The following is a 25,508-nucleotide window of genomic DNA, read 5'->3' on the forward strand; positions in this document are numbered from 1 at the left end:
TTTCAGTCAGATTACAACTCCATTACACAGTTTCTACTCACCATCTTCCGGATGGCTGCATTCGAATGGTTCGCTGCCGTAGATATGAGCTCCAGTGACTCTGCAATAAAGGCAACAACAGTTATGCATTCTGTAGATTATATCTGCACCTTGGGGTTTTTTTTCACCTCCCTAATTAGTGTTTTTCCTGCAAAATTGCTGTTGCAAAAACAAGGACTCTATTTTTTTCCTTCCATAAAGTAAAAGGAATGCTTTTAGGCAGTTACATACACAACCACTTCTGCATGTTCAGCTGGTCCACGTGCATCTAAGTGTTTAATCCTTCTCTCCTAAAAGTCTAGGTGAGTCAAAGGCACATAGTGACAAAAAAAATCACCTTCTAGGAATCAACCTGCTAAAAGTTAACTTAAGTCTCACTTAAGTCTTCACAAGCATGTTTTAAGACTGTTTTCCTAAAACAGGGCTGTGTGTTTACAGTAATATAACCCTGTTTTGGTCAAGATCCCAAACCCCTAGACACCAACAGAAGACCATTTCTCCTGTTTCTTTCTGTTAGACAGAGTCTAACCTGCCTTCTAGGCAAGCATGTACATTTAAGACCATTCTTAGTTTCTTCCTCTTGCTATTGCAAGGACGTCCTCCTGTGTTTGTCCATGGCCATACAATGGGTTAAATAAAAATACCAGATATTCTACCATTTCAAACTTCAATATTTTCTCATTGTTTAGTTGCCAAAGATCCCTTCATTCCTTGAGCTGACATATCAACCCTTTTCTTCCCTACTCTAAGAGCATTCAAACTTCCTTTGTGCTATGTTTGGTGATAATTTGATTAATTCAAATCTCCATTTCTACCATAGCCCTAGCTGAAAGTATCTGAACATGTGAAGAAAAAACTCTCCAAGATGTTATTGTGCTCATTAGACAGAGAGGAGTTTACATGTACTTTCAGCATCTTTCCTGTCTGGAGACTCTTCTGGAAGTTTCTTTAAATAGTCCTTTAGGAGAAGCTCATAACGAGGAATCCTTTGCACTGGTTCAAGCATGTGATGCTGTAATGTCAGGTTTCCACACACCTCCTGTTTCTGCAATGGAGAGAAAACAAGTACAGAAGGGCTGGGGTTTTTTGCTGCCTTTGGTGTTAAACAGCAATGAAAAATGACCGTTCACATACAGTGAGAGGAGCATAAAACAACTTCTCAAACAATCATAGAATCATATACTCATTTAGGTTGGAAGAGACTCTTAAGATCATCGAGTCCAACCCTTAACGCAACACTACCAAGCCCACCACTAAACCATGGCCCTCAGCACCACATCTACACGGCTTTTAAATCCCTCCAGGGATGGGGACTCCACCACCTCCCTGGGCAGCCTGTTCCAGTGCTTGACAACCCTTTCCGTGAATAAATTCTTCCTGATACCCAATCTAAACCTCCCCTGGCACAACTTGAGGCCGTTTTCTTTCATCCTATCACTTGTTGCCTGGGAGAAGAGACCAACCCCACCTCGCTACACCCTCCTTTCAGGTAGTTGTAGAGAGTGAGAAGGTCTCCCCTCAGCCTCCTTTTCTCCAGGCTAAACACCCCCAGGTCCCTCAGCCGCTCCTCATCACACTTGTGCTCCAGACCCTTCACCAGCTTCGTTGCCCTTCTCTGGACTCGCTCCAGCACCTCAAGGTCTTTCTTGTCATGAGGGGCCCAAAACTGCACACAGGATTCAAGGTACGGCCTCACCAGTGCCGAGTAGAGGGGGACAATCCCTGCCATAGTCCTGCTGGCCACACTAGTACTGATACAAGCCAGGATGCTGGTGGCCTTCTTGGCTACCTGAGCACACTGCTGGCTCACATTCAGCTGGCCACCAACCAGCACCCCCAGGTCCTTCTCCACGAGGCACTTTCCAGCCACTCTTCCCCCAGCCTGTAGTGGTGCGTGGGGTTGTTGTGCCCCAAGTACAGGACCCCACACTGAGCCTTGCTGACCCTCATAGAGTTGGTCTTGGCCCATCGATCCAGCCTGTCCAGGTCCCTCTGCAGAGCTTTCCTGCCCTCCAGCAGCTATCAGAGCTGACAGGTTTCATGCGAACATTTGTCCCATATCTGGCATTTTGTGCAGATATGCAACAATCTTCTTTAAATTTTGCGCATTTCTTCACAGCCTCAGAAAAGCTCTTCCCATCCATGGCCCTGTGCAGCGTTTTTCCTCTCAAAGCCTATATAAAATCAGAAATCCCACGGAGATACATTGCTTCCTAGAGCTTACTGTACGAGCAGCAGATACGCTGCTCACACATCACCTCTGAAGAAGGAGCTGCCTCAAATTCTCCTTTTTTTTTTACTTGACCCAGAAGGGGGGTAGGTTTGAGACTAATAACACTAAGTATTACCCAATAAAGCACTGATCTGCTCTGCTTGCAATGGTACTGAGTGTTGCAGTGTACTTATTTTCATAGGATCCCTATGAAGTGAAGGGATATTTCTATTTAAAAAGAGGGGAGGAGAAGGGAGAAACACAGTAAGAATAAGTTACTTGTTTTAAAGCACAGGAAGTTTCTGTTAGCGATGTAATCTGACCCCTGAATCCCACATCAGCACATTAACCACAGACACACACACACACACGCCCTTCTCCATAGCATTATTTTTACATCAGCTCACTTCTGCCACGTCTCAGCCTGTTCTAGTGTAAGCAACCCCTCAACAACCACATTCATTTCAGTATGCTTTCCTCAGAGAAAGGTGCTTGTTTCAGGTATTTACAATTTTCCTTACAAACATTACAGCCCACAGCACACTGCAGACTCTCCCGATTCTCAGAGCAAAGCCTGGAGATAATGAAATGAATGTCTGATAGAAAAATATTAGCTATCCTTCCAGAAATTCAAAGATGTAAATTTGCTTTTACAAAGACCTTGTCACGGTGTAGCAGAGTGAACAATACTTCTGTTTATAGGAGATGAAGTAAATTTTTTATCTCTCAGAGTTTTGCAGCAGAAAATACAACTGGGATGGAAAGAATCAGAGATTCTGGGAAGAACTAAAAGGGGCACAGGACTGCATAGTAGCACTTGCTTTACATTCCCAAATCCACTTACTATAACCTTCTCCATTGTCTTTTTATTCCTGCTACAGGATGAACCTTAACACTGAGCAGCAATAGGGAAGCAGCAGAGGAAGTCACTTCAAGGCTCACGTCAGTTGTATTCACGTGCCAAGTGTATCCTCTCTAAAAAGTCAGTAGTGATGAAACAAACTGTTCTAACTAGGAGAAGTTTAATGCTATGCAACTTCTAAAACTTTACACTGCAATTCAAATGACTTTAGTAGAGGAAGGATAAACGTTCATTCTGCGTTTAACTCATGTGACAAGCCAAAACATAGAAATGTATATTAAAAAGTACTTATGTGATAGCATAAGGAGAAAGCTGACAAAAGGAAAGTCCTAATAAACTCACCAGCTATCAAATTTTGGCCCCAGTAAGTGGATGTGAACTGAATAGAAAGTGTGTTTGCTTCAAGGAGAGCTAAAATAAACTTGATAGGTCACAGTCATTCACTTATAAGTACCATTTGATATTTGTTTTCCGTTTTCCCTAGTTTAGCATAAGTAATAATTGTTAATGCCTTAGGCTGTATAACTATTCCATTAAAGGCTTAGGTGGGCAGTGCTTTACTGCAGGATCACAACAGATTTCAGCTGGTATTTTGAAAAGTAACTGTGGCTTTTGATAGCACAGAGGTAGGTCAGGTGAGTGGACTAAGTATTCTGGGTCAAATTTTTGCCTCCTGCATCTACAGTCATCGACACAAGCAGAAGGTGCTGTGATGTTGCTGCTATAATAACCTATAGCGAGACACTGTCATCAGTAGGCTTCAGAATTGCACCTCCTGTACGCTTTGCCTGCGCTCATGCTGCCTGTAGACGTTTTACAGCAGGAACACTCCTGGTCTCGGACAGCTCTGGAGCCGTTCTGCAGACCGACAGCTACCGCAAATCGTGTGTGTTGGTAGCTTGGTGGTGAGAGGAGACAGATGAATTTTAGGGTGGGCAGATGCCTGTGCTGTAGGGAAAGGAGTCACAAACTGATTTACGCTTCAGAAAGCCATGTCAGCAGCTGAAGACAGCAAAACGCCTCTGTGGTGGTTTGTTTTTTTTTTTACAGTGCTTCCTGCACAGAACCTCGGTGAGAGCAGGCTGGGTTCAGACAGAAAAAGGTTAAGAAAAAGCCACGTGGAGTGAGAGCGTGGCAGGAGAGGACCTTCCCCAGTTCCTGCTTCCCCAAGCTTCTGCCTGAGTCACCAGCAGCAGCCCCGGCCCTCTGCGCAGGGCCTCTCCTCTCCCAGTGCTGGGGGATTACTTGATTCCTGACAGCTGGCCCAGCCACAATCCTCCCATTTAGGGCAGGCAGCTGCGCTCCCTCCACAGCTTAACCCGCTCCCTGCCAGCCCTCCCCTCCCAAAGGACAGGAGCTGCTTTCCCAGCACGGACGAAGGGATGCTTGCAACCGTGCTGGGGCCTGCTGCATCCCTCCAGCTGGCCCAGGGCCTGAGCAGGGGACAGAGGTTTTATGGATACGCCAGCACAAGCAGAGCTCTTCCCCCCTCCTCACGCAGCTTTTTGTATAATTAAGAGAAAAACACATGCAAATCCATGCTAAGCATCCTACTGCAGAGCTGTGATCCCCGAGAGCCGTGTGCCACTTCGTGAGCCGCAGAAAGAGCAGGTCAACAGCAGACGCCGCCAGGGACATGCCCAAACTCAAACACACCCACCTCCGAATGAAAACATATTTATCAAAAAGCAATTAAAATTAGTAATGAGGAAGAGAAATCAAAAAGAGTTTATAAATGGACATGCTCGCAGTCAGAATTGCCGGGCCAATGGACAAGTTTAATTCTGTGACTTCTGATACTCCTCTTAAATACATGAGTGGAGAAAAAGCTACCTATGTGAAAACCCTGTGTCACAGCAAAAGAGAAGAAAGGACTGCCGTTAAAATTGGATATTTTTAGTATTAGAGCAGTATTTTTGTAGCTAAACACTCTGTCATGCACTGGAAAAAAAATAAAGCATGCAAATAAATGAGGATCTCCAAGACATATTATGCCAATTAACAACATACCTGTATGTTCTGAACAACATCTTTGAACGGAGAGGACCTCTGCATACATGTGTTCACCATGTCCATTGCCCTGTCGAAGTTCTTTACATATTCTCCATACATCTTCAGAAAAGGAGCAAGTTTCTGTAGGATATCTCCTAGCCGTGGGTTGACATTCCTATGGGAAAGAGACAGGTAAGTACTGAAATTTCTGGAAATCAATACTATCTTCAGAGAAAAAACAGAATCACAGACTGGTTGGCGTTGGAAGGCACCTCTGGAGATCATTCAGTCCAACCCCCTGCCAAAGCAGGGTCACCCAGAGCACGTTGCACAGGGTCATGTCCAGGTGGGGTTTGAATATCTCCAGAGAAGGTGACTCCCCACCCTCCCCGGGCAGCCTGTGCCAGGGCTCTGGCACCCTCCAAGTAAAGAAGTTTTTCCTCATATTCAGATGGAACTTCCCGTGTTTCAGTTTGTGCCCGTTGCCCCTTGTCCTGTCACTGGGCACCACTGAGAAGAGTCTGGCCACATCCCCTTGACACCTGCCCCTGAGGTATTTGTAAACATTGATAAGATCCCGCCTCAGTCTTCTCCAGACTAAACAGCCCCAGCTCCCTCAGCCTCTCCTCAAAAGAGAGATGCTCCAGCCCTCTGACCATCTCTGCACCCCTCTGCTGGACGCTCTCCAGTAGTTCCTTGTCTTTCTTGAACTGGGGGGCCCAGAACTGCACACAGTTACTCCAGGTGTGGCCTCACCAGGGCAGTGTAGAGAGGGAGGAGAACCTCCCTTGACCTGCTGGCCACGCTCTTCCTAATGTACCCCAGGACACCATTGTCCTCCTTGGCCCCAAGGGCACATTGTTGGCTCATGGGGAACTTGTTGCCCACCAGAGCTCCCAGGTCTTTCTCTGCAGAGCTGCTTTCCAGCAGGTCACCCCAGCCTGTACTGGTGCATGGGGTTATTCCTCCTGAGGTGCAGGACTCTACACTTGCCTTTGTTGAACTTCATGAGGTTCCTCTCCGCCCAGCCCTCCAGCCTGTCCAGGTCTCGCTGAATGGCAGCACAGCCTGCTGGTGTATCAGCCATTCCTCCCAGTTTTGTGTCATCAGCAAACGTGCTCAGTGTACACTCAGTCCCTTCATCCAGATAATTGATGAATAATTTAAACGGGACTGGACCCAGTACTGACCCCTGGGGAACACCACTAGCTACAGGCCTCCAACTAGACTGAGCACCACTGTTCACAACCCTCTGGGCTCTGTCGTTCAGCCAGTTCTCGATCCACTTCACTGTCCACTCATCTAACCCACACTTCATGAGCTTTCCTATGAGGGTGCTGTGGGAGACAGTGTCAAAAGCCTTGCTGAAGTCAAGGTAGACAACATCCACTGCTCTCCCTTCACCTACACAGCCAGTCATGTCACCATAGATTGGTCAAGCATGATTTCCCCTTGGCAAATCCACGTTGATTACTCCTGATAACCTTCTCTACACACTTATACACCATAACCAATAATACTTATTATCCCCTAGAAGAGAAGGCCAAAAAATTCTGGGGTAAAAACTTGTGCAATACTGTGGTGCTCAACAACAGAAGTGGCTGCATAGCAGACAAGCAGATTTACAGATATGAAGTCATCTATCTTACCTGTCCAGGGTTTCCATTGGTTTGCTGCTATAATGCTAATTTGAACATTAAATTAAATTTTATATAGCCATAACAAAATTCATTAAATAAAACATAAAATGGATGTTTCTCGTGAAGTCTCCAACATGACATGCAAAGTCTAGACTGTGACATGATGATGCATTTTTCTTCTTCGAGAAGTTAACGGCATTTTTTTAATATGTCACAGTGCGGCCAAAGCACTTCATCTACAGGGCCAAAATATGCAATTTCCTTCCTTCCTAGTACTGCAAAATTTCATAGCACAGCAATAATAGGAAGGTGGAAATACTCTAAGGAAGACAGCTCTGGCAAGACTTTGGACTGAAAAAATTCTCACAATGTACTGTAGAAATTTTGAGTGCTCAGGTCTATTCCTGTATTCAGAAATGGTTAAGAGACTCCATACTAATGTATTAAATAACAAGTGAACTACTACATTAAACAATGAAAAACTCTGGAATTAGACTAGGCCTTACGGTTACTATAGTTTCTTGAAAAATTATTTTAAAAATAGTAGTAATGACAGTTACCCACCATTCTTGTGTAATTCTTGTTTTGAGCTCAGGAAGAAGAAATTGTCCATGGAAACAATAGATGGAGGAAATATTTGAAAAGATGCCCGTTATCACTTCAGATGAAATACCTGCTTCTGACAACTTAGTGCAAAACACCTGCATGAGACAAGAAGACAGAACCAACATCTATTTACAAAACCCAATCCTAGACATGCTGGCTTTACATTGCAATATCACAAAGCTGACTGCCTTGGAACAGAGCTCCAATTTGTGACTTCTGGTAGTCAGTCCTTGGGGGTCTTTCGGGAGGTTCACAGAACGTAAGCCCACTGTCAATTAGGGTTAGATTTATGACTATGGGCCATAGATGTAAATTAGAAAAAGCTGAGGGGATAAGTCAAAAAAGATTGAAACTACTGAGAAGATCGGACACCTCATATTTGGGAGTGCAAGTTGCAAAGAACAACCAGTCCCTGAAGAGCACTTACTCTTGTTTACATGAAGCAAAATAAACCATGTGATTTTTTTGTTTCTCTGTGGGAAAAATTACACCGTACTGAACAAAAGGGAAAGATACTCCCTCGATTTCTAAGGTCTTGAAACAGACTCTACTCATCCAAAGCAAACGTTGGAAAGTCTTCCATAGAGGTCCTAGAGTCGGAGGGTAGAGGGCTCTGCAAGTTACAGCTTCTAACAAGATTTCTAGCAAGGTGAAATTTTCTTTTCCCCCCCCCCCCTTCCATTTTTTAAAAAGCACTTAGTTAGCAATGTGACTCATCCTCATTTTTACTTCTTTCCTGAACATTCATAGTTTTTTTTTTCTTTGAGATAATTATAGAAAAGCCTGACCTATGTAGACTCACCTCAATGTTTATGTGTAAGAAAGTTCAGACTCATCACACCAGTTTTACTTTATCCCCACGTGTAAACATGATGGACAACAATTACAAAACACAGCGGGTAAAAAAAAAAAAATAATTCGCTGTGAGCATGGGCTGACCCATGCGGCCTGATTTTAGTAAAACTCAAACATCTTGCGCATTACAGAGCAATCACGGATTTCATCATTTCTCAGGGCCTTCAGCATCCCCGTGATTTCCTCTCCACGTACGCTCAGGGAGGAACCGAATCCTGAGGGTGTCTGTATCTTGGGCTGCTGCTTTCCCGTTTCTCTTTCCGACATCCTAATCCTCAGGTTCCAGCTCAGGGAACCCACCTGCCAAAAGCTCACCTCTGGGACCCACGGCACGCAGCCTGGCCAGCAAACTCCATCTATGAACAGGGTTTTCACCCTATTGGGCTATGTTAGGGGATGAACAGGAGACATCTTTGCTGCTCAGAGAAAAGAAAGCACAGTTTATTCAAAATTGAATTACCTGGTCCAACAGATGGAGTCTTTTAACATACGCCTCTTCTGTATGGAGCAGTTCGTTTGCGATGTTGAATAGCTTCTGGGGCTCTGTACACTGAAAAAAAGTTGCAAATAACACAATCCATCTGCATCTACAAACCTAGGTTTCATCAGCTGTTCTCTTTTCCATTTTCTCAGGGGGCCAAATCCCCTGCCAGTAGGGAAGCTTGAAGGGAAGGAGGTTAACACATCTCAGAATCTGCTCTGCATCCCTCATCAAAGGATCAGTTTGCTCCAGGGACATTTTAAAAGCTATTTGCTGAAAGAGCAATTAATGATGCAGCCAATGGTTGGTCAGGACATCACTTTAGTTCATTATAGTTTTCTGTAAAGAACCAGAAACATCTTCCAAAGCTGGAACTACGTCTAGTCTATTTGGTAACTAAGGCCTCTAAATCAACTGTTCTTCTTTTTGGGTTCAGATCCTGTGACTAAAAAGAAAACTAGAAACCAGAACTGTTTGGCCACAGATTTCTCTCCCTGGCCAGCACAGCATTACTCTCTATGGCTTATTTCTAAGATTTTTGTACAGTTTTACACACCAGCCAATTCCCTGGGAAGAATTTTCGGCAATGTAACCCAAGTCTCTCAGTGAAGTATTTTATTAAGCTCATTTAAAAAAATAAAATGAGAAAGGGCTAATTAAAAATCTTAAATGCAGTTATGAAGCTGCAACTTGATTCACAGTTTAGCCAAAAGCTACATAGACTCTTCGCTCTCTAAGTGCTTAAAAATACATGAGTTATTAGAATACAGGCTTTAGCTTTCTCACAAACTCTAGATACCTTTTTAAGGCTCTAGACTTTACACGCCACGCTTCCATATAACCAAACCAAAACTAGGGTCCTGAACTGAGGGCTGGCTGGTTTGTGTTCGGGAATACAAACATCCAAAAGGGGCAGCAAGGATGGTCAAATGTAGGGAAATTTTACTGGGCTGGATCTGGAAAAAAAAGACAACTGTGAGGAAGGTGAGAGATGTATATATGATTATCAGAGCAGAGAGCATCAACTGCATGGAACTATTCACTATTTCTTCCATGGGAAAACTAAAGAACATCAAGTAAAATTACCAAGGGACTGTTTCAAGACCAAGAGCTGCTTCCTTGAACAACATGTCACTGCAGACAGTAAACGTTCCCTCAGGTTCACAAAAAGACCAGACAAATCCTCAGAGTAAAAGTCCAGCTGAATTCTATTAAGCATGCAGAGCTGCTTCCAGTTCAGGAAGCACCTGGGCCCCTCACAAGCACCAGCACTTTCTATCCCAACTGCCTACCTCTATGCACTCACTAGCATTTGTGGCAGGCATTTCTAGACATAACCCTTCTGGCCACCATGAGACTGTTAGAAAACGTCAATTAAATGCTCTCTTTGAGCTTCTTCAACATCATCTTGTTTTGTTTCTAAACAAAGTTGATGAGAAAAATTATTAAATAATCCCCCCTCACATTTAGGCCAACTGCAAACAACTGAAAGACCTCAAGGCTTCTCAAAGCCAGCCATGAATTCAAACCAACCAGACCCACAGGTGTCCCACGTGAAATGAGGGACCACTTAGCATGAAGTACCCACAGTTCCATGATATAAGTATTAACTGAAGGGAGGTGAAGAGCTTTTGTGGATTTGAAACAGCATCAGTCTTCCTTTCAAGGACTGCACCATGAATAAAGCTTTGACACATACTCCGCCCACCCTGCTACTCAAATTGTTTCAAGCAAACTCAAATACTCTTTTAAGCTATTCTAACATGCTCCACAACATCCTGCTCCGTTCATTCATGTGATATATATTAATATTTAGGGGGAAAGAAAAAAAAAAAAATCACAGCACAACAAAGCTTTGAGCTTGCTACAAGCAAATACAACATAATACAGCTTATAATGAAATGCATTGCTGGCCATTCAAATTCCTGTAACTACGAAGATCTCTCTCTGAGAAAGAATTGATTTGCCAGTTTTGCTGGGCGCAGAAGAGCACCTGAATGAAAGGCACTGATGTAATCAGGCTGGCACTCCAGCCACCAAGAACATCCTTTGATTTGTTTGAATTCAGAATTTGAAAAATAATGATTTCCAACCAAATACATTTGTTCTCAGAAGTAAATCTTTACATAGCGCAGTCACTTTTTAACCTCCTGACCTTCACCATCTGCAACTCAGATTATATTTCCAAAAAACTTGCTGACATCTGCTTAAATACCAAACAACGGCTGGACAGACTCTCAGCTTGAGCTCAGTTTTAAAGAGTGACTCTATCTCCAGTTGCTGTCTGTGCCAGTGGCAGAGATAGGCATGTTTTTCGGACTAATTTGCAACATATTTGCCTTTCAATGGACATAACATTTTAAATAAAATAGTAGATTAATGAAATGTGAGGCAGTCCCATTCCTCTAACCTTCTTTTGTGCCACGGCAGGACAGCTTTAACAAAGCCTGAGCCGTAATTCTGACCTATGAGGAACGGCTGAGGGAGCTGGGGGTGTTTAGCCTGGAGAAGAGGAGGCTCAGAGGTGACCTTATTGCAGTCTACAACTACCTGAAGGGAGGTTGTAGTGAAGTGGGAGCTGGCCTCTTCTCCCGGGCAACTAACGATAGGACAAGAGGACACAGCCTCAAGCTTCGCCAGGGGAGGTTCAGGTTGGACATCAGGAAGCATTTCTTCTCAGCAAGGGTCATTAGCCATTGGAAGGGGCTGCCCAGGGAGGTGGGGGAGTCACCATCTCTGGAGGGGTTTAAGAAAAGCCTGGACATGGCACTTAGTGCCCTGGTCTAGTTGCCATGGTGGTGTCAGGGCAATGGTTGGACTCGATGATCCCAGAGGTCTCTTCCAACCTGACTGATTCTGTGATTCTGTGATTCTGTAATTCAGTTCACTATGTACGAGGTACTCCATGGTCTATGTTTCTAAAGGAAAAGTAAAACAAATTTGCAAACTCAAATGTATATTCCTTACACAACAGTCTTATTTAAGTCTTTAAGTGACACTAGTGAAACATATTTAACCTTACTAATAGGGCCCTGGACAAACAACATGCCATTTACGAGGCACATAAACGACATAGAAATGTAAAATATTTGCCGTCTTCCACCCTTCCATTTTAGCCTGTTTGATTCTTGTAAATCTACTTCACTCCTGCTTTGCCCAACGCACTCGCTGACTGCTCGGCATGGCCACGGCACGACTGTCTTCCACAGCCGTACATTACAACCGTACATCTACTGCAGAGTCTTGTTAAAACAGTTTAGCTGGCGGGGTGACAAGGAAAGGGAAGCGGTAGGTGTTGACTTCACGACACAGGAAGCTCCCTCCAGAGCTCGAAGCAGCAGTCCCACGATGCTCTTTCACTTCTTTGCGGAAGGTTCAAAACTTCATTTCCAGCTCTAACTGTCCATAAAACACTTTAAAGAAAAAGGAAACGCCAGCCTGAAAACAAACAGAACCAGCTTCTCATAATGGTCAGATTCACACCTGCGGTGGGAATCCATTTGCACCTCAAATACCCCAATCCCAGATACAAATTGGGGAACGAGGACGAGAGAAGACGAGAGGAAATGGCCTCAAGTTGTGCCAGGGGAGGTTTAGATTGGAGATCAGGGACAATTTCTTCCCCGAAAGGGTTGTCAAGCACTGGAACAGGCTGCCCAGGGCAGTGGTGGAGTCACCATCCCTGGGGGGATTTAAAAGCCGAGCAGATGCGGTGCTGAGGGACATGGTTCAGTGGTAGACTTGGCAGTGCTGGGTTAAGGGTTGGACTCGATGATCTTAAAGGTCCTTTCCAACCAAAACGATTCTGTGATTCTGTGAATGGCACATGCTGGGCTGATTTGTGCAATTAAGTGGCCACAAGTGCATCGCTGCTTCCTGCGAACCCACTCACCAACCTGGCTGGGTGCCCACCGAGCACGTCTGGGCCACGGATTCACGGATGCAAGGACTGACCTGGCTATCATGAAAACCAAATTTGAAATGAAAATTTGAAGTAAAAGCAAGGCTTGATATGAGAAAACTTGGGCAATACCCCGCAGCAACCGTATTTCATACAACTGGTTGTACGTAACCGTATTCAGTTAGCATCTCTCCCACAAGAGGCTTTCAGTGAACCTTGCAGGAAAGCTGCTGGGATAGAGCTTAGGTTAAAGTCATATATAGTTATGCTTTAAAACCCCACCAGTCATCCCTACAAAGAATGCAGAAAGTCCCAGAAAGATTATAGATGACTTCCTACTCAAAAATGCTGAAAATAATATGGAAAAGTTATCCTACGCTTGGTCATCGTCTTTGTTGTATTGAGATCTCATTTTCCTTAGGGTATTTAAAACAAAAAAAAGATGATGAGAACATATCTCATTTTTCTTAACCAGCATTATGACTAAACCATTGACCTACGCAGATTTTTTTTCAGAATATACATGGAGCTAATCTTCCCCAAAGGTCTGACTTGCAGGGCTGCAGGCCAAATTTTCCAACATAAACTGTACGATGAAATCAGAAGTGAAACTCCAGCTACGTACAGGCAGAATGGACGTGTGTGTCAGCGACTGTATGAGGCCCACGTGGGACTTCATTATTACTCTTTTACCCAGCAGGAAGCAGGACAGATGGAGAAAGGCATTTTTTGGCGATTACTAACGAGCACGTAATACTCTTAGTGAAAAATATCTAAATAAAAAGATATGAAGACGCGTGAGCCACCTCAGAAGCATCACTCCGTTGCTCCCAGGCAGTCGGCCAAAGCCTTGGGTGTGTGACTACAGAGCGTGACAGCCCCTCAGTCTCACTTTTATGTCATTTCTTTTTTTTTTTTGTACCCATCAAGGCTAACATGCCTTAGTTCCTGGAGTTCCTGACATTTTCTGAGACATTATAAAACCTAATAAGCTCCCCTTGTTCATTTTCATTTTGATAAAAGATAAATGATAATCCCAGTAAGTCGCTCCTGAGATTTTATAACATGTTCCAATAATTTTGTGCTAATAGGGAGACCTGTTAGACTGTGCTGCAGACTCCCAAAGGAAGCCACATCACACTGCAGAGCTAAACCCAGACTAAATAAAACAATCCGAGTCCTGCGTCAGGCAACGTTACTTCACTAGCCATGGGATGCGTGAAAGCTCGGGTGGTGGATGGAGAGATGGCTGAGGGAGAAAATTAGAGAAGAAAAAAGCAAATCTTTTTTTTCCTACTTATGTTTATTCATGAGCTTCACTTAACTCGCTATCCTAAGAGTTACTGAGCCATTGTTAAATCATTCTGCAGCTGTACTTCTTATGCATCCTCCTCCAACCATAACAAAGCTTTCTGGAGACTTGCATATTTAATGAGAGCGCTGATTACCTCCGTCGTGCAGCTGCAAAACCTGCTACTAAGGGTAGGAAGGGGGAAGCAGGAAAAAGACGCTGGCTCCCGAGACAAAGCTTTCTGGAGGAGATGGGGTCTCCCCAGATCTCATGCCAGCAACTGAACTCTCCTCTCTTCCTTCCAGAAGGGAAGGCACCTTGTTTTCTGGCAAATTAAGGGTGATGTGAACTTCCAGCCTAAGAATAACCACTGACCAAGTGAACTTCGAATCCCGCTGGCTCTCCTCACTGGAAGCCATGGCCCTTTACTCTAACCCTTAGTCCACAGTGCCCCAGATCTGCAACAGAATGAAAGGGGAGAGTGGGAGGATGATGTGGACACCTAACACACAAATTGGCTTCACATGCCGCGTCCCCAGAAGAGGCCACAATCCTTACACTACAGAAGGGGCAGCAGAGCATTTGTGCAAAGCATTTGGCACTGTCCTGCACAACATCCTTGTCTCTAAATTGGAGAGACATGGACTTGACAGATGAACCACTCTGTGGACAAGGAATTAGCTGGACGGTCGCACTCAAAGAGTTGTGGTCAATGTCTTGATGTCCAAGTGGGCACCAGTGACGAGTGGCGTTCCTCAGGGGTCAGTATTGGGACCGCTCCTGTTTAACGTCTTTGTTGGTGACATGGACAGTGGGATTGAGTGCGCCCTCAGCAAGTTTGCCGACGACACCAAGCTGTGTGGTGCGGTCGCCACGCTGGAGGGAAGGGATGCCATCCAGAGGGACCTGGACAGGCTGGAGAACTGGGCCTGTGAGAACCCCATGAAGTTCAACGGGGCCAAGTGCAAGGTCCTGCATGTGGGTCGGGGCGATCCCAAGCACAGATAAAGGGTGGGTGGAGAATGGATTGAGAGCAGCCTTGAGGAGAAGGACTTGGGGGTGATGGTTGACAAGAAGCTCACCATGAGCCAGCAATGCACGCCTGGAGCCCAGAAAGCCAACTGTGTCCTGGGCTGTATCCCCGGCAGCGTGGCCAGCAGGGTGAGGGAGGGGATTCTGCCCCTCTACTCCACTCTCATGAGACCCCCCCTGCAGTGCTGCGTCCAGCTCTGGGGCCCCCAACATAAGGAGGACATGGAGCTGTTGGAGCGGGTCCAGAGGAGGCCACGAAGATGCTCAGAGGGCTGGAGCCCCTCTGCTGTGGAGATAGGCTGAGAGAGCTGGGGCTGTTCAGCCTGAAGAAGAGAAGGCTCTGGTGAGACCTTCTAGCACCTTCCAATACCTGAAGAGGCTACAGGAAAGCTGGAGAGGGGCTTTTTACGAGGGCATGGAGTGACAGGACGAGGGGGAACGGTTTTACACTGAAAGAGGGGAGATTGAGATGAGATATGAGGAAGAAATTCTTTGCTGTGAGGGTGGTGAGACCCTGGTCCAGGTTGCCCAGAGAAGCTGTGGCTGCCCCCTCCCTGGCAGTGTTCAAGGCCAGGTTGGATGGGGCTTGAAGCAACCTGGTCTGGTGGAAGGTGTCCCTGCCCATGGCAGGGGGGTTGGAACTAGACGATATTAAAGGTCCCTTCCAACCCAAACCATCCTGATTCTATGAAATCCCTAAGCCTTCTCCCTCCCCATGTCTGCAAAAACAAGCTAACTTACTGTAGCTTGGTCAGTGTTAGAAATGCCTTTTTGAATGTGAAATCAACTCAAAATCTGAGGGGGAACCTGAAGTGCATCACACAAATGCCCTTCAGGAAGAAGAGTAGCACAAGAAAATAATTTTAAAAAAAAACATCTTCCTCTAGAGAGCTCTTTATAAGTTCACCAAGCATGCTACATAGGAGTATGACCTTGTAACTCTGTTTTATCAGCATTATTTCATACTATATGGATACTTAACCTAAGGAACAAGACTTAAAAAACAGCCTCAAAACTCTGATGCCTTACAAAACATTGGTATCTGTCAGCAAAGCACTTCTTAACCATACAGTAAAGTCTTCTGCTTGAGTTTGCCACTATTGATTTTGATTCCTAGTCCTAGTAAATTTAATTACCAGATTAAAGATTTTTTCATTGAATGCATTATTTTCTTGCTGGCATGTTGCAACTAATAAACAACCTTTTAAATAATACTTCAATTGCACACATGCACATACATATATATTATGAATATAAAATAATTAAAGTATTTCACAGCATCAGTATGTGTGTATAAACACACACATGAGGGAAAACCAACAGCAGCAGGTGAGAAGCCTTGCACGGTGATGGTGATGCTGCCCATTTGAGATGTAACCGAGCTTTCACCCACAGACTACTGAAGAGATACCAGATGCCAATGGATGCATTAGATGTTAATAGATGCCAATAGATAGATGTTAATTGGAGTCTCCATCACTAGGATGTTTCCTGCTGCCCCCCCGCCCCCGCCATTACATTCTTTCATACAAGAAGACAGAGGTCTCCTTTGGAAGTACAGACCCTGTGGTCCTGCTAGTTCCCCTGACTTGTATTGCCATGGATTTACTCCTGCGCAAGCCCAAGGCAATTTGCACTGCAGCCTTCCATGCCCAGGCAGTCACATCCCATATATGCAGTGCCAAGGCAAGGGTGTCCTCCCTGGCTCTCAAGGAGGTGGGACAAGCCAATCACAGAATCAATCAGGTTGGAAGAGATCTCAGGGATCATCGAGTCCAACCATTGCCCTGACACCACCATGGCAACTAGACCATGGCACTAAGTGCCATGTCCAGTCTTCTCTTAAACACCTCCAGAGATGGTGACTCCACCACCTCCCTGGGCAGCCCATTCCAATGGCTAATGACCCTTGCTGAGAAGAAATGCTTCCTGATGTCCAACCTGAACCTCCCCTGCAAAGCTTGAGGCCGTGTCCTCTTGTCCTATCGCTAGTTGCCCGGGAGAAGAGACCAACTGGGTGGGTGGTTCCTTCTGAATCCACACCAGCTGCCAGGTGGGACTGCAGACTGGCAGAGAGGCAAGCGAGACCACATCCTCCCCATCTACAGAAAGCAGTTGGGTTTGGCCAAACAGACCTGGTTCATGCAGCCCTCACTGCTTACTAGTCTGCTGGGTCCTTTCCATTTCCCTCTGACCTTGCTCTAGCACCTGGCTGGTTTGACATTCACCAAAATTTGCAGAAGCAGCAGCACGGCAATGAAGTGCTGGAGAGTCCCAGGCTACAAAGGCAGCGTCTGAAGGGCATGGATGGAAGGTGAGTCCAGTCACATCAGGCTGAGCTTGAGATAAAGCAGCAGGAAGAACAGCAGTGTAAAGCAATGCACTCACAAGAGAAAGTCTAGGGCTTTGTCATACCTTTCTGTAGGTATGTTTGCCTCATCAGGCTGTCTTCTATTCTTGGGAAAGAAGAGGACACCACAGAGCATCGGTTGTACTCTGAAACTGTAACTTGTCAGCTCTGAGAGACAGAACTTCTTGCACACCACACACCCACGTGCAATTTTCATCACTCTTCAGTTGTCACTGGGCAATTTGACCCAGAAGCTACTGAATGAGTTTTAACTGCCACGTTTCCCAAGGGACAAGCTCTTGACATACACAAATCAGGATATATTTGGTGATTTCAACAGAACCACCCAATTAGCACAAACTGGAGTGTGAACGCTACAGTTCACTAGCTACAGTTCATTAGCTGCTACTGCTCATCATGTTCTTTAAAAAAAAACAAAAATCCAGTGTATTAACTTTACTGTCATGATGGCTGAGGGGGAAAAAGAAAAAAGCCCAAGACACCTCCAAACACAAACAAAAAACCCCACCAAACAAAAAGTGGAATATTTTGCAGACATTTTGCTCAAAGCATCTTCTGTTTTCTTTTTCTGGAAAAATCTAACCCATTCTATCATCACTATCTCTAAAAATAACTGTCTTGATAAACAGATAATGAAAGGAATCTGTCATTAATCTTATACAGCTGCAGCAAATACACAACAGCCTGGACTACATTACTCTGGGTTCAACAGAAAATCTCTTCTAGCTAGTTTCCTGAAGAGTAATTTGATATAACTACCCTCAAAACAACTTCTTTGCACTCACAAGTAGTCACACCAATAGAAGCACAGGCTTTGGGTAAAAAAAAAAAAAAAAAAATGCTGTTAGAAGAGATTTCCATCAAGCACATGCTTCTAGGACACAAGGCCCTGACCCTGCAAGACCCAATTAGCCCCCTGCATATCATGGAGCCCCACTGAAAACAACATGATCTAACAACTAGAAGCTGAACCCAGACTGATCCAAACAAGAAACACAAGGTGCGAGCCTTTACCCACAAAAGCACTTACATTTTAACAAGCTCTGGCTGTGATGGATTCTCTTATATGAAACCTTTTAAATCAAGACTGGGAACCTTTCTAAAAGATACTGTCTAGTTCGCTAACAAGCTACAACCTGCATCAAGCAGGAAATTGTAATGACTGTCATGATCCTTTGACAAAACCAACCAAACAAAAAACCCAAACAACAGATGAAAGTGATGCAAGGGATCTCTGGCCAGTGTCAGGAACTGGTTTCAGAGCACTTAATCGTAAGTAACAAGCTCCCTTACCTTGTTTACATCCAAATATTCTAACTTTGGCACTTCTGCTGTCTCTTGTTCCTCGCTGCTTCCTTCATCAATGTCACTGTCTTCATCCTGAGTGGAGTCTCTCTTCTGCTCCGCAGAGGAAGGCTTGGTGCCCTTTTTGTCAGGTTCCATCTCCCCTGGGTTCCCAGCCACGCTGGGCTTCTTTTGCTCTGCACTGTCTTCGCTGGGGAAAGTTTCCCCTGCCACGCTACAAGAAGGGCTGTCGATGCCACTGTCTCTGTTGGGAATTTTACCATTACCGTTCAGTTCTGCAGTGGAGTCTTTATTGCCAAGCTCTCCAGAAGGCTCTTTGCTCACAGTCACAGCAGTACAGTCTTCATGGCTTTTGTTATCGCCTATGCTTAGCTCTTTAATTTTCATTATGTCTGTGTGAGATAGATCCGCGCTGCATGGGACGTCTGGCTCGTTTTCATCCGGTTCACTTTTTTCATTGGTGGAAGAGCCGCTGGAAGCCACCACGTCACAGTCACACGAGCTCGGTTGTTTGGATGAGTCCAGGCCAGGTTCCATCTTAAGAGCTAAATTTAGCTGGTTTCTTTGAAGGACATGTACAGGTTGCCTGCGGGTGAAGAGAGAGCACCACAGTCATTTATATTAACACTCAGAGGTTTCAAAAGTGCCCCAAAGGAAAGAGGGCTTGATCATCATTTGATTCGAGTTGTATTGCACCCACCTTACAAGTGTGTGCACATTGCTGTAGTAATATTCCCCCAACAATCTCAGATAAAAACACACCACCCCTTGTTAGGGGTGTTAAAGAAAATTAACAGCCCTAGCCATAAGTTTTACCCAAATGGCACCATTAGAATCCCAGGCCTTTAATACTCTCCACGTTGCGTTGAAGACCAGTCTGGTTTGAAGGTTTGGGGAGGGAGGAATCATCTTTTAAAAGAAGCATTTGGTTGTGGGTTTGTTTAAACAGGAACTCACGTTCTTCAACAGAACAAAGCCTTCAGGGCAAGGTATTTTCTGCCAGAGAGAGGATGTTTTTGAAGCACAAGAAGGCACGGCTTTTTCTTTTTGAAAGACACCTTACCAGATTCAGCCAGGTGATAATACACCCCAAGGCACAATACGGTGTCTCTGTCTCCATCTCCCTCTTCATGAAAAAAATCACTTAGCTCCATCAGGCAGATTTGGTTTTCAGACAGTTTTCATGTGTTTGTAAAATGAGCTGGTATTACAGCAAAATACATGTATTTTACCCTACTTAATGTCTCTTACACATAACGTTTCAGAGGAAACGCTGTTCTCCATGATGTTGTTTCACAGTACATCATGACTTAACTCTCCCCTGCCTGCCAGAAGCAAGCTAACAGTATGTCTGATGTTCACTGAATCTTAGACAGAAAACTCCATTATTTTATATCACAATAATCAAGTTCCTATTATGCAAAAACCAATCCTGACATCAAGTCAACTTATTGCAAGCAGACTCAGGGCTACTTGTTCCTAGTAGAATGCTTACCAAATTCAGCAGGTCTTGAGCTCCTTACGAAAAACTGTATGTTACAAACTAAAAGTCACTCAAATACATGCTTTCATAAAAAAAACAAAACCCAAACCCAAAAAACCCATCGTGTAGTCAGTCAAGTTTTGCACTTCCAGTAGAAAACATCCCTAGAGGAGTTTCTGCATGATAATTACAATTGGTTTCTATTGTTATATTCTAAGTTCAAAATGCAGAGAAGGAAGATCAGAGCAGATCTCACAAAGCCATATTTACCTAATACTTTCAAATTTCTCAATGAGCGTGTTGACTCCTGCTGATATCGGTATTTCTTCCTCTCCAGGTGCTAAGCTCCTTGACGACTTGGGATCCGCTGGCAAAGGCCGCGAAGGTGCAGGAGGAATTCTTTCCTGCCCAGGTTTGAGATGGACAGGCTTAGGAGGTACTAATAAAAGAGAGGGGAAAAAACGGGAGGGTAAATCTCCATCTTCTTTATCCTAAACTGGGAACAAAATCCAAGCGCTCAACGCAGAACGATGGGTATCCATTCTTTCACCACCCTTTATAAACTGCACAAGTGCAGTCCCAAAGGATTTCTGACACCAAAGCAAGCTGCTGTACGCTAAAGAAAAACGATGGGCTCCTATGTTGTGTTTCTACAGCCGTATCAGACGTGTTAACAAACCAAGCGGCTCGCAGAACTTCACCGCTTCCTTGTTACCAAACAGGATGCACAGCTCACACGTCGTTTTTGCAAATGTGCTCGCCATCTCAATCACACTAACGAGTTTCCCCTCCCACGACTTTTCAAAACTCAGGCACTCTGTTGAATCTCTTACACTGGGGAAAAAAAAAAAACAACGCCAAACAAACCACCAAAAAACAATCCCACATGGATTTCAGTGCCTTGTGTTTGCTTGGTCAAAAACGCCACAGGCAGAACATAATAGTTTTTCTTCCTTTCATTCTCCCTCCCCCATCTCTTCTGTGGTGTAGTCTTCATAAATTTCCTTCCTCTTTTGGTTCTACATTGAGTTATATACGATATAAATAAAACACACACTGTAAGAACGTACACATTCTGCTTAAGGATTCACTAGGAGGTGAAGGTAAAAAGTTTACTACAGTATTTAAAAAAAATTTAATGTAATTTAAATGTAATGTAATTTTAAAAAATTTATTCAGACCTTATATTGATTGCAGAGTAAATGGTTTTGGAAATACGCAAGCGGTAACCCATGGCAACAGGTTCACGTGCTGTTATAGTTTCATACAGTGAAAGCAACCTCACACAGGCAGACCCGACACTGGAAGGTAGGAAAAGCGACCGCGCGACTACGCCCAAAGCGCACGGTACTCGGAGTGGCACTGCCAAGTATCCCCTCTGGTCTAAACTCTCTAAAGAGTTAACACATCAAATGAGGAACCTCTAAATACGTGTTGTCTTAACATTTTCAAGAAGAATTTATTTCAAGCATTTCCAATTTTTAAATGGTCCATATGGCACATCAGCATAATGTGATGTAAACATTGAAATGGAGCTTTAATTAGCAGCTGTTCTGAATGTAACTTCAGGGTTCCTTTCTTTAGGAGACTAAACGGAGGCATATGCACCCAAAAAGCCAGGTCCTGTTGTCCCTACCCTGCAGAAGGTTCTGCATCTGTTCTAAGCTCCACATCAGCCCAGACGTCCTCCCTGCTCCAGCGCACGGGGAGCTGCTACGGACGGTCGGTGTCTGAGGTCAGTGATGAAGGACTCTTAAAGACTTTTTGAGCTCTGACTATAGGTCAGATTTTAAACTACCTACATTACTGAGTTTATTTCAGCACCAAAGAATAAAATCAAATCTTCTAAGGATTTGAGCTTTAATGGAACACTTGCTATAAAAGGACTGATTTGCCCAGTCTCCAAAAACATCTGGAATTCCTATCTTAAAATAAAGGTGTTATAGTTCAATTTTGAAAACACCACCACAAAACCTATCTTGCATAGGAACAACAGGTAAGCAGGAAAAGAAAATCCTCCTCCATATAAATGGGGTGGTGGAGCTCTATGTTTTGCTCACCAGGTTTTCACTTGCACGCCACGTGATCAGTGAGTGCCCGGCCACATTTCTCCTTGTAAAAACTAAAACAAAACCTAAAAAAAAAGTATTGACGCAGCCGTCTGGCTCATCTGGCCAGAAAAGTCAAGCTCGAGGCTCTTTACAGAAGGTGTAGAATGCAGCAGGCAGGGAGGCCAGCACCTACCCCACATCCCCTGTCAGGCCCTTCATCGTTTCAGACTGGCACGCAACACTCGGAATTTCTCTGCCAAAGCGTTCGCACTCACAGCAGTGGGTGTCACTGCTGTCCATGGAAACATTTTATATCTTTCCTGTTGGTGGACTCCACCTGAATCACCTGAGACAACACACTCTGCACTGGACAAAAAGGAAGGAGGAAAATACTTTTATTAGCTCTGATTTTTAATTTACTGAAATAATTTTCAGAAATGGAGACACCAGCACCAAAGCCACTGACCTTATCAAGCGCTACTTAAGAAGCAAAATTTAAACCACACCAGATGCCTACTCCAGAGCTGACACACAAAGCCTACATTCAGAACTCACAAGGATGCGGCGTTACTTGTCACAACACAGACTTTTAAACTCAAAACCATTTCAGACTTCTACAAAAGAGTGAGCAAAAGACCTGCACACTAAAACCAAACAACACTAGAGGAGCTTATGTGTGTGTGCGCCGTCATCGTTAGGACTGAACGAACAGTCAGCCCCAGGGAAAAAGTAGGTGCTGTTTTCAGGTAGGGATCCAGGACCCAGCGTGGGAGCCCAAGCAGAACTCCTGCCCACGCTCTGAAGCCACCTTCCACGAGTCCCGGCCCACAAGGACACTGTTTTCTCACTCCAGGTCCCAGTCACTAAGCAGCACAACTCTGGATGCAGCTTCCAGTGCCCGTCCTGCACACAGACAAGTGAGCTGCTGGAGGAAAGAATCACAGAATCACAGGATCAGCCAGGTTGGAAGAGCCCTCAGGGATCATCGAGTCCAACCGTTGCCCTGACACCACCATGGCAACTAGACCATGGCACTAAGTGCCACGTCCAGTCTTTTCTTAAACACATCCAGAGATGGTGACTCCACCACCTCCCTGGGCAGCCCCTTCCAATGGCTAATGACTCTTGCTGAGAAGAAATGCTTCCTAATGTCCAACCTGAACCTCCCCTGGCGAAGCTTGAGGCTGTGTCCTCTTGTCCTATCGCTAGTTGCCTGGGAGAAGAGGCCAACTCCCACTTCACTACAACCTCCCTTCAGGTAGTTGTAGACTGCAATAAGGTCACCTCTGAGTCCCCTCTTCTCCAGGCTAAACACCCCCAGCTCCCTCAGCCGTTCCTTGTAGGTCAGACCCTCCAGACCCTTCACCAGCTTGGTCGCCCTCCTCTGCACTCGCTCCAACACCTCAACATCTTTCTTGAAGTGCAGGGCCCAGAACTGGACACAGGATTCAAGGTGCGGCCTCACCAGTGCCGAGTACAGAGGGACGATCACTTCCCTAGACCGGCTGGCTACACTATTCCTAATAGAGGCCAGGATGCCATTGGCCTTCTTGGCCACCTGGACACACTGCTGGCTCATGTTTAGCCGGCTGTCGATCAGCACCCCCAGGTCTCTTTCCGCCGGGCCGCTCTCTAACCACTCCTCCCCCAGCCTGTAGCGCTGCAGGGGGTTGTTGTGGCCAAAGTGTAAGACCCGGCACTTGTTCTTGTTGAACCTCACACTGTTGGTCTCGGCCCATCTATCCAACCTGTCCAGATCCCTCTGTAGGGCCTTCCTACCCTCCAGCAGATCGACACTCCCACCCAGCTTGGTGTCATCTGCAAATTTGCTGAGGGTGCACTCAATCCCTACGTCTAGATCATCTATAAAGATATTGAACAGCACCGGCCCCAGAACTGAGCCCTGGGGAACACCGCTAGTGACCGGCCGCCAGTTGGCCTTTGCCCCATTCACCACCACTCTCTGGACTCGGCCATCCAGCCAGTTTTTAACCCATTGAAGAGTCCACTCAAAGAGAGCAAGCCAGCAGCACGGAAGAGATATTAGCATTACGGAGCACATTTCAGGTGGCACCTGAAGGCTGAAGCCATGCGCTGGAATGGTATTTCCCCAGTCCTCCCCCTCCTGAAGGTTTTACACAGCAGCCTACGGCTATTTGGAGGAGGCAGAAACCAAGACACAAAATCTTTATTGCGGAAGGAACAAGTGAAATAACAAGAAGCAGCAGGACAGAAAGGGTTATTAGACATTGGAAGGGGCTGCCCAGGGAGGTGGTGGAGTCACCATCTCTGGAGGGGTTTAAGAAAAGACTGGACATGGCACTTAGTGCCATGGTCTAGTTGACATGGTGGTGTCAGGGCAATGGTTGGACTCGATGATCCCAGAGGTCTCTTCCAACCTGGTTGATTCTGTGATTCTGTGACAGAACCAGAAAAGAGAAAGGCAAGGTTTAACATGTGGGAGAAGGTACAGCCCAGGCTTGGCCCCCGGTCTGCAGAACAGCAGGGAATAAGGGCCCTTCCCTCACTGCAAAACGAGCATCTCAGTCTCTGCACTACTTCAGCCCCCCCAGCCCATGAATTTCTCTCTCACAAGTGCCTCCTCTGCAGTAATGCAAACAGTCAACACACTTAGTAACTTGACACTTAGTTACAACACACTTAGTGACTTGATGGAGGCACTCCCGTCAATCACCCCAGCAGTGGTGGGTCTGTTGTGACTCGCTGGGAAAGCTGGGAGGACCTAAGAAAGAGAAATTCAAGCGGTGTGATTCGCACTTGTGGATTTACTTACTTCAGTTAAGGTCCCTTGACAAGAAGATACCTAAAAAAATACCCATGATGAAGCAGATTATGAAGAGTTATCCCCTGGGAAGTGAATACATCCAAAAAAAAGAATAAATGACCCAAGAGCACAGCCTTGGGTGGGGATAGAGAGCTGCTCCTGGAGCCTCAGGGGGTGATGCCAGCACATCCCACCCAACAAATCAACCAGAAACAGGCCTTAATGAGGCATCCATGTAGCTCTAGGGAGAAAGCCGGGGGAAGAAAGGTTCTTGCATAAAAATACCAACAAAAAACTGAGGAAAGATTTGTGTCTGCTGCAAAGAAATGCACCACACTGTCACAACTACTTTTTTTGGACACAGCCACCAAGAGAAAGCAAGGATGGTTTACTGTGTCAACTTCAATACCGTCAATTTAATAAAAATAACTTTTTTTAAAAATTTTGATGATTTCATTTTCCTGGAGAGACATGAAGTGTTTTCCTTTCTTTACTGGGTATACAACCGATACAGTAAGAGGAGATCAATGAACTATACAAGGGAGAAAAGCCGTTTCAAATTCACAAAGTCAATAAAAGTGAAGAGAAAAAAACTGTATCAT

At 45.1% G+C, this 25,508-nt stretch overlaps 1 protein-coding gene across 1 annotated transcript in view; it reads right to left on the reverse strand.

The window, feature by feature from the left end:
- Positions 1-25,508, reverse strand: part of FGD3 (FYVE, RhoGEF and PH domain containing 3) — a 129,343-nt gene that overhangs the window by 32,617 nt on the left and 71,218 nt on the right. Inside the window, exons 3-9 of the mRNA XM_068419829.1 lie at positions 20,341-20,509; positions 18,576-19,173; positions 8,667-8,756; positions 7,310-7,446; positions 5,124-5,280; positions 946-1,084; positions 42-100 (exon numbers count right to left, since the gene is read on the reverse strand). Of these exons, the coding sequence (XP_068275930.1) occupies positions 42-100; positions 946-1,084; positions 5,124-5,280; positions 7,310-7,446; positions 8,667-8,756; positions 18,576-19,173; positions 20,341-20,509 (1,349 nt within the window). The remainder of the gene's footprint in view (positions 1-41; positions 101-945; positions 1,085-5,123; positions 5,281-7,309; positions 7,447-8,666; positions 8,757-18,575; positions 19,174-20,340; positions 20,510-25,508) is intronic.

Source organism: Nyctibius grandis, chromosome 29, assembly GCF_013368605.1.
Source record: "Nyctibius grandis isolate bNycGra1 chromosome 29, bNycGra1.pri, whole genome shotgun sequence".
Lineage (NCBI taxonomy): Eukaryota > Metazoa > Chordata > Aves > Nyctibiiformes > Nyctibiidae > Nyctibius > Nyctibius grandis.